The sequence below is a fragment of the Adelges cooleyi genome, unplaced genomic scaffold, assembly GCF_023614345.1.
Source record: "Adelges cooleyi isolate 19-005CV unplaced genomic scaffold, UGA_ACOO_1.1 ACOO_flye_CR_arks_rails_tigmint_CR_PRNA_30, whole genome shotgun sequence".
NCBI classification, from domain to species: domain Eukaryota; kingdom Metazoa; phylum Arthropoda; class Insecta; order Hemiptera; family Adelgidae; genus Adelges; species Adelges cooleyi.
Window position 1 is genome coordinate 19,541,802 of NW_026095971.1, and position 10,248 is coordinate 19,552,049.

General features: G+C 32.2%; 1 protein-coding gene across 2 annotated transcripts; it reads left to right on the forward strand.

Annotated features, from left to right (window-relative positions):
* The first annotated feature begins 440 nt into the window (after positions 1-440).
* LOC126838724 (uncharacterized) lies at positions 441-3,613 on the forward strand. Of its 2 annotated transcripts, none has more exons than XM_050573379.1 (7): positions 441-577; positions 733-744; positions 1,316-1,366; positions 2,208-2,243; positions 2,446-2,529; positions 2,730-2,783; positions 3,390-3,613. In XM_050573379.1, the coding sequence occupies exons 1-6, from the start codon at positions 514-516 to the stop codon at positions 2,768-2,770; spliced, it is 288 nt and encodes a 95-aa protein (XP_050429336.1). In that variant the 5' UTR covers positions 441-513; the 3' UTR covers positions 2,771-2,783; positions 3,390-3,613. The 2 variants fall into 2 exon arrangements, with proteins under 2 accessions (XP_050429336.1, XP_050429335.1); XM_050573378.1 differs by having other exon boundaries at positions 2,440-2,529; positions 3,390-3,612.
* The last annotated feature ends 6,635 nt before the right edge of the window (positions 3,614-10,248 follow it).

The following is a 10,248-nucleotide window of genomic DNA, read 5'->3' on the forward strand; positions in this document are numbered from 1 at the left end:
AGTAATAACAATGAAAAAACATCTAATATTTTCAAAAGGTCTTCAATTAATACATGAACTAAAATAGTTAAATCATTCATGGGCTGATGTGCTCTAAGACAATTGCAGTAAAAATAATGAAAATAAAATACATTACAAAAACTGTCTGTGAATCTGATGTACTGACTTTTTCTGTAAATGTATTATGTCATGTATCATGTTGTTAAATTATATGGATTACCATGTCAACAAAGCCTGAACTTAATATCAAATACGTTTGAAAAACAAATATAAATTTCGACAAAAAAACAAATAATAACAATGTTTTTTATATGTCATTTCATCGGATATTTGCTATAACTTGTTTACATTATAATGCTAATAAATAATGCTAAATAATACAATTGTTGGATATATAATGTAAGAAAATGCACCCACTGGCCTAGTGTAGTATTCAACTTTCTCGTTGTTTAACATAAAAATTTGAATTAGTGTTTTCATTTGAAAGAAAAATATATATATAATTCATTCATTATGTATTGTAAAAGCTTTTTATTCTTAACAGCAACATTTTTCGTCATGCTGTCGGCAACTACAGGTACATAAAAAAATCGAGTACATAAAACAATATCAATAAAGCTATAATATAATAAATAAAATAATAATAAAGAATTTTTAGAGAAAAACAAGTATAAAAATAGTTTAATGTTTATTTTAATTTTATATTATACATATTTATTTTTTATGTTTCAGGGTCTCGTGAAGGTACCTATTCAAACGATTTAAATATAATGAAAATATAAATACTTTAGCAGTATTAACATGTTTCTTATACTTGTTTCATATTTAAGACCAGTGTTAACTTAAATTAACTAGGTACTGCTAATAAATGTGAAATTGTGTATACATTTTTATTTTTCAGGTAAGTTGGATGAAAATATCAGTTTTTGTGCTTGACAAAGATAAGTATAGTAGCAGTCTTACAATTATTTACAACTGAAGACAAGAATATAATTAAATTAACCATAAATATGTATATACGATAGCCTTCTGAAATTATTGGATTTGTTAGTTACCTATAAAATAATGGGGAACATTTTATATTTTAGTAATGCTAAAAATATTATAAATGTTTTACGTTAGTACAATAAGAATACTTCTGCCATGTTCATTAGTATATTTTATAATCTTGTATGTCTATTTGTAAAATTATTTAAAAATTGAATTTCGTAGGCATAAGCAAAGTTATAGCTATAGGTTAAAGTAATATAGGTATGCATAACTTTTAAAAATAAAAATTAAACAAGTATTTGACTTATTTTGTTCGATGTTTCAGATTTAAGAGTACCCACACTCCCAACCCCAGAAGGACCACCACCCATAACTGGTAATGTTATGATAATATCTAAAATTGATTGTTGTAAAATTAATTAAAAATGTATAATTATTAATTCGCGAGTATTAGCAAAGTTAAACACTTAACTGAATTAACAGCAAAAAATTATTAGACAGAGGTACTTGGAATATTATAAATAAAAAAAAGCCAGTACAGCGGGGACGGGGAGGTTACAAGCTTACAGGAATTTTTACAACTTAAAGTAATAAAATCACTTTCAAATAAACGCTTCGGTGCGAATCAGTAGTTAGTATTTTCAAGCTAGTACAGTCCAAACCAAGTACAGTATAGTCCCCACTATGCCCCGTCCCCATTTTACTGTTTTTTTCTTTTTTAAATGTTTAAAAAATTGTACAAATAAAAGCACAAAAAAAAATAACTTGGCAGAAACCTGATAACAAATTAAGAATTTTATAACACTTTTAAATGTTTTAATAAAATTCCATATAATTTACTTCTTATTATCTTAAGTCATTCTCTATAATAATAACGATAAAATATGTACTTTAATTTTAGTCATAAATATTCAAAATAGGTGCATTAAATATTTCTTATAAATTTTAACTCGATTTGACCCTTTTTATCGAAATTATAGCCAGTTAAAGTTAAAACTTTTAAACTAATATGTTTTTCCAAATTTTAACTGTGAAGAAGTGAACTTTTTTAACTGTTACCACCCCAAAAGTACCAACTAGATCAAATTTATGATTTGTAGAGTTGCTACTCGAAGGAGTTGGTCCAGTATTAAAAAAGTTACAGTGTTGTATACAGACACAAAAAAAGCTAAAATAGAAAAAACAATTATTTGGAGATATTTTGTTCGATGTTTCAGATGCGCGAGTTCCCTTAAGACCACGGCACTTAAATGGTAAGTTGGACGATAATATCTAAAATTGATTGTTGTAAAAATAATTAAAAGTATAATTATTAATTCGTGATTATAAACAAAGTTATAGTTATAGTTAAAGTAATATAGGTATAAACTATAAAAAATAATATACGTATAGGCTATAAAAATAAAACAGAATAAACAAGTATTTGACTTATTTTGTACGATGTGTCAGTTATAGAAGTATACGGACCATTACCATCTATCCCAACACCAACACCAGCACCAGCACAACCACAACGGCCACCATCACCACCCTACGATGGTAAGCTGGATGATAATATCCATCTAAAATATATTGTTGTAAAATTAATTAAAAATCTATAATTAATAACTCGTGAACATTAGCAAAGTTACATACTTTGGATCAACAATTAAAAATTATTATACCAAAAGAGGTATTTGAAAAATAAAAAACAAAATAGGAAAAGACAACTATTTGAGTTATTTTTTTTTATGTTTCAGTGCAAGAAGTACCCGTAGTACATCCACCATTCAGCAGTTGAGAAATAACTAAAGGTTAGATAAAAGTATATATCATGCAATTATATTGTATGGCGCACGAGGTTAATGCATCCGAATAAATTTAATGTAAACCACTTGAGACTTTCGTTCTCTAATAGAGGTATAAAGGAATGAGTGGGATATTTAGCTAAGTTCATGAATAAACTATAAATAAATAAATATTATGCAATTCGGTCATGTTTTTACTACGAGCATCTACTACTTGCCTCATCAGCACAATGTCGAGATTACTTCGAGCACTGATCGATATAAGTGAGTCTATAAAAAGATTATCATGAGGCTATTAATCATTTAAGGTGTATTCGAGATTGATCATAGATAATAAATATAAGCCATTTATAAATTTTTAAAATGCAATAATCTCAGTTAAAAACGTAGAGTGCTACATTCCGATAATACAGAATGGAAGAAATGGCAGAATTTTATTATTGGAGTTTATCGACGAAATGTTTTACATTACTTGAATAAAAATGTTAACATCCTGCACGTTGTGACTTATAAAGAAGCCTAACTTATATAAATCACAATATTAATTTATTAACTAATTTTAGTAAACGATTACGTTTATACACAGTCATTTAATATTTAATTGCTTTTTAGACGGTTCGCGCTAATGCCAAATTAATGTGTACAAACATAGCTAAAATATCCAAGATCAATGCCACATCATGAAAATAAAAATATTTACTAAGTAATTTTTAAAATGTATAATAATATCATCATTGTCTATCATTATATTGTAATAATACAATAATATTTAATAATACCTATTTTTTTAATCAACTATTCCAAAACAAATTTTGTTAATAAATAATATAATACTATTTACTGTGTCGTTACATGTCTACCAATAAAAATAATATTCATTGAATAAGTAAATTTGTAATTTATTATTTAGTGTATTATAATAATTTGTTTCTACTTAGTGTTGGTACAATAATATTACATATATTATGGTCAACTCAAAATGCAGAGCACAATTTGCATTACCTAAACTAAACGGAATGAACGTACTTACGCGTCTTAAGGCTATTCTGGTACTACTATTAGTATGATGTTGATGTTTATAGTGTTAGGAAAATAACACTAACGCTAGAAATTAATATAGTTATGACTTATGTCACACAGAAGCAAAGCTTGCTTAAATTAATTATTCATATCGTATTTAATAATATACAAAACTAATATATTGTATTTAAATCACGATTTGCGACGATTTGCGAAATATACAAAAACTTTTCTAACAATTAATTGAAATAATTTATAAATCGCATTGGCCTAAAATGAAACCACTGATATTTTTAAAATTTACCTCGAACTTTTGGTGTCGCTACAATAATAAATATTTAAATATTGAGTAGAATACAAAGCAATGAGCGTTTACAAAATTAATAGATCGATTTTATAACTTCGATGTGGAGCAGTGATCCTATTGGTTTTTGCAATGATGTGAGCTATTTGTGGCAACTCTACAAATCACAAAATGTATCTACTTGGTATTGAGTCGGATTGATTTGAAATTAAAGTTTCAACATTTACTGGTTCTAATATTTATGTTTATTTAATTAATAAAAGATCAGGGTATGGTATATTATTCTTAAAAACTAATTTGTCCAAAACATTATTGAATTTTTTTTATATATTCTATGGCTGTTTTTTTTTGGTTACATCAAGATGCAAAAGTCAAATTACGGTAGCATATCACATGTGTTTTGTGTATATTTGCTTAAGCCTAGGTTAGACGACAAAAGGTGTTAACACCAAAGGTAAAAAAAATATATAGTAAACCTATGTAAAAAAATGTTTTACAGAAAAATACTTCAAATATTATAATATTTGCAAAACACCAATGATGTTCAACCTATTTCATCTTACTTCCATTTAAAGTATTACCCAGTTTTCTTGAAAAATAAAATGCACATTAACCATTTTAACAATTTATTAAAACTCATTATAGGTATAGGTTTTACTCTGATGTGGGCTTTTTTTTTTATCTGTCCACTGTAATTTTTTTAATACTGGACCAATTCTTTTGAATAGCAACTCTATAAATCACAAATTTGATCTAGTTGGTACTTTTGGGGTGGTAACAGTTAAAAAAGTTCACTTCTTCACAGTTAAAATTTGGAAAAACATATTAGTTTAAAAGTTTCAACTTTAACTGGCTATAATTTCGATAAAAAGGGTCAAATCGAGTTAAAATTTATAAGAAATATTTAATGCACCTATTTTGAATATTTATGACTAAAATTAAAGTACATATTTTATCGTTATTATTATAGAGAATGACTTAAGATAATAAGAAGTAAATTATATGGAATTTTATTAAAACATTTAAAAGTGTTATAAAATTCTTAATTTGTTATCAGGTTTCTGCGAAGTTATTTTTTTTTGTGCTTTTATTTGTACAATTTTTTAAACATTTAAAAAAGAAAAAACCAGTAAAATGGGGACGGGGCATAGTAGGGACTATACTGTACTTGGTTTGGACTGTACTGGCTTGAAAATACTATCTACTGATTCGCACCGAAGCGTTTATTTGAAAGTGATTTTATTAATTTAAGCTGTAAAAATTCTTGTAAGCTTGTAACCTCCCCGTCCCCGCTGTACTGGCTTTTTTTTAGTTATAATATTCCAAGTACCTCTGTCTAATAATTTTTTGCTGTTAATTCAGTTAAGTGTTTAACTTTGCTATTACTCGCGAATTAATAATTATACATTTTTAATTAATTTTACAACAATCAATTTTAGATATTATCATAACATTACCAGTTATGGGTGGTGGTCCATCTGGGGTTGCGAGTGTGGGTACTCTTTTTTTGTTTTTTTATTTAGAATTTGTACAATCTGTAATAAATGTAATTACAATAAGAACAAAGGATAAATTACATGGTAGGCAAATATATAATTGTATATTGATACAGTAGACTTGTTAGAAGAGGCCAGCCAGAGCTGGTACTTCATGACGTGTGAGATCGTGGATTAGTCAACCAATAGATCGCGACACCACGTTCGCTTTAGGCGCCTTCTGGGGTCACCAGGGATTGTGTGCACGGATAGTTCCGAGATCAGGGGGTTTTTATGGCTAAAGGTTTTGGAGTGTAGGCGTTTGTAGAAGGTTTTGGCAGAGTTAAGGACTGTTGGGATGGAGAGATCTTTGTGGAGGGTATCATTGGAGACGTAAAATGGGGCTTTTGTTAATAGACGGAGACATTTATTTTGAAATGTTTGTATTTTAAAGATATTGGATGGTTTGGCAGCTCCCCATAGCTGGATGCCATAGGTCCAAATGGGTTTGAGGAGTAGTTTGTAAATTAAAAGTTTGTTTTGGAGGTTGAGGTGTTTTGTTATTAGAAGGAAGCGTAATTGACGGAGGCGGTTTTTTAAGACGAGACGCTTAGTGTGGATATGAGTTGCCCAAGTAAGACGCCGGTCTAGGTGTAAACCCAGGTATCGAACATTTTGAGCGGTTGGAAGGGGTATGTTATTGAGATAAATATGAGGGCAGTCTGTTTGTTTTAAAGTGAATGTGCAGTGGATGGATTTAGTCTCGTTGATTTTTATCCCCCAATCTCTATACCATGTTGATAATAGATTTAGGTGATTTTGGATGAAGTTTGACGCCGTTACAGGATCGGCGTGGAGGGCTAGAAAAGCTTTATCGTCGGCAAAGTCACCGGTAGTGGTGTAAGGTGTTGTGGGCTGATCTGAGGTAAAAAGATTAAATAATAAAGGGGCTGCGACAGCACCTTGAGGCACACCAGCACGAATTGAAGATATTTCAGACAAGGAGGAACCTGAACGTACGGCGAAATTTCTATTTTCTAAGTAGGATTTAAATAATAGATAAAAATATGGAGGAAGAAAGGATTTTAGCTTAAAGAGGAGGCCTTCATGCCACACTTTGTCGAAGGCCTGGGCCATGTCTAGGAATGCACCCGTGCATACTAGCTTTTTTTCTAGTGTGTATGATATTTTGTCAACAAGGCGGTGCACTTGATGTATAGTTGAGTGATTGTGTCGAAAACCAAATTGGGTGTTAGGGAGGTTGATTTCAATGGTAGAGAGGGTACGTTTTAAAATAAGTTTTTCAAAAATCTTGGAAAATAAGGGAAGAAGACTGATGGGTCTATATGATTCCGGGGAGTCCGGGGTTTTCCTGGCTTGAGAACCATGATGATCACTGAAAATTTCCATAGAATTGGAAAGTAGGAGAGTCTGATTATAGAGTTATAAATTTAAGTTAGTAGGAGTAAAGTTTTTTTTGGTAGTTGGTTGCCACTTCTGCAGTAATTAGATCATAGCCTGAGGTTTTTCGTTTAGCAGATTTTTGAATTGCGTGTTTAACTTCACTTGGCCTAATGTGTTTAGGAGGTAAAGTCATGGGTAAAGAGCAGGAGAGGAAACTGCCTACTTTTTCAATTTGGTTTGGACATATAACATTATAGTGTGGTTGGAAGATAGCCGTTAAGTGGTGGCGATATAGGTTGGCTTTTTCTAGATCACTGATGGCCCAAGTACCGTCGACTTTTTTCAGTGGAGGTACAAATGGTTTGGATCGAAGGATTTTCCTTGTATTTTGCCAGAGTGAGTTATCATTGGATGATAAGGAAATAAGATGTCTGGTGAAGTTTTTAGATCTAACTGAGGCTAGAATCCTTTTAAGTTTATTAGATAGATTGTTAAATTTCCGTTTATCAGAGGGGTATTTAGTTCTTTGCCAGGTAGCGCGGGCTCTTCTTTTTTCAGAGATAAGGACTCTTATATGTAAAGGAAGATTTTCAGTGTGTATTGTAGGAGGGTAAGGAGTGGAACATGACCAAGCTGTTTCTTGAATTGATTTGGTGAGGAGATGTACAGCTTCATCTATCTCATCAGGAGATTTTAGGCTAAGTTTAAGATTGGTTTGATTTTGTAGCATTAACCTGAATTTATCCCAATCCATCCGGCCTTGAATAAGACTAGGTTGTTTTAGTTTATTTAAGGGAGCAGTATCAATTGTTAAAAGGACAGATGAGTGATCAGAGCACAGGTCATTTAGGTTGGATGTCAAGGTATGTAGACTATTTGGGATTTTAGATATGAAAAAGTCGAGAATATCTGGTTTTTTTCTGGGTGAAGTAGGCCAGTAGGTTGGAGAGGGAGGAGAATGAATTTTATAGTTTTGTGATTGGATTAGGAATTTAAGAGTGTTTCCACGAGGGTTATTCGCACGACAGCCCCAATGTGTGTTCTTTGCGTTAATGTCACCTCCTATGATGAATTTTTGACCAAGTGTAAGGAAAAAGTTATTAAATTGATTTAAAGTGATGGTATGTCGAGGGGGACAATATACTGCGTAGATATGTATGGGGATATTGTTTAGTGTAAGGGATATACCAGAAGCTTGTATATGATCTGTTTGATATTGTGGTAGGGGATAGAACACTAGTGAGGACCTAACTATGATGGCGGCTCCGGCATGTGATGTGCCATCCGGGTGGTTAGTTTTAAAGACTTGAAAGCCAGGTAGATTGAAATGTGAGGAATTTGTAAAATGGGTTTCTGAGATAAGTGCGATGTCAATTCTATTGTTTTGTAGTGTAGCTAGTAGTTCGTTTTTGTGTTTTGTTAGGCCGTTGGAATTCCAAGTTAGGATGAGAAGCGATTTTGAAGTGGTAAGGTTAGTTGACATTATTGGGCTTAATGAGGGTTAAAAGAACTGTAGTGAGGAGGGATATTAGAGGATTAATAATTGACTTAAACTCATCAAGAAATTTTAGGAGTGATATTTCGTTGTTGTTTGTTGGTGTAGGATTTAGGTTGGGTTGGTTACTCCCAGTTACATTTGCATACGAACGTGGTTTTTGCGAGTTTTCGGTGGTTGGTTGTAGATGGCGATGTTCTGAGTTGGAGTTTGGGTTGAGTGGCGGTGGTTGTTGAGGTTTTTTGCTTGAAGTGTTATGTTTGCGGCTTAGTTGCTTGTATATTTGACATCCTTTATAGTTAGCTGGATGTGGTCCTTCACAGAGGACACACTTAGCTGGTAGGTCTGGTGATTTTTTACAAGAGGGGGAGGGGTGGTTGGCCCCACATTTGACACATTTTAGTTGGTGTGCACAGTAGGAACGGCTGTGGCCATAGGCTTGACAGTTCTGACATTGTGGTATCTGTCGTCTCTTATAGGGTTCCTCAATTTTAACCTTTGTATGTAGAAGGGAGGTAATATCAAATATGTTACTGTCACTACCTTTAGGGTCAACATCCACAAAAAAGAGGGGCAACGGTGTTTTTGTAAGCTGATGTTTGATGTTGGTGACATTTTTGACAGTGTGGCCTATTTCTTTTAGTGCTGAGGCAATATCTGTTTCTGGGGTGGATGGATGTAAATTTCAAATAACAACTCTTAAAGATTTGTCTGATATTAACTGATAAGTGTGATATTGGGCGTCAATTTCTTTTAGGAAATGTATTATTTTCCTATAATTATCTGGGGTATCTGTCTGTATTTTGAGTTGATTCGTTGTTGATTTACAAGAAAAAGTGTCTGGGCCAATGATCTCCAAAAAACTTTTTCGCAAGCCTATGAAGTCAAGAACGCCTTTGATAAAAATGGGTGGAGGTAGCATGCTTTTCGGTGCATTATTGTTGGTATCCGGCTGCTCCTGATTAGTATCATTAAATATGTTATCGTCAACGTCGGGTTCTTCAGTAGAGAGAACAGAATAGCGGTTTGAAGTTACAAATAACTTTGATTTCTTTATGTTGTTAGTAAGTGGTGATTGCGGTGGGGAGGAGGAAGATGATAATGGACGTTTATTGTCATTAGTTGGGTTTTTATTTTTTTTGTTGTTGACTATCTGGTTTCGTACAACTTTAATAGGCGATACGGGACCGTCAGAGGTGGTTGGAGTAGCCATGTCGCTGTGTGTTATCTAAAGTCCAAAGGTCACCACACGCAGCGGAGCGTCGGTGCCTCACGTTTGTAATGAGTGTATAGCAGACACGCGAAAATTATGTATAATAATATTAGCAATATTACTTGGTGCGAACTTATGAAAATTAAGTCTCAGCAAGGCTAGTTAAGTGTAGAGTACAACACTCGTCGTCTGATGTGAAATGCAGATTTTTTCCGTATGGGGTAGAGTCATAGAATTGAACATAACTCGAGAGCGGAGTAAAATGCGTACGCACTAGCGGACTGTTCGCGCGGAACTAGTGGGTACTCTTAAATCTGAAACATCGAACAAAATAAGTCAAATACTTGTTTAATTTTTATTTTTAAAAAGGAAGCATACATATATTACTTTAACCTATAACTATAACTTTGCTTATGCCTACGAAATTCAATTTTTAAATAATTTTACAAATAGACTTACAAGATTATAAAATATGCTAATGAACATGGCAGAAGTATTCTTATTGTAAGGGGGGGGGGGGTAAAAGTTGAAAAAGTTTACTTCTTCACAGTCGAAATTTG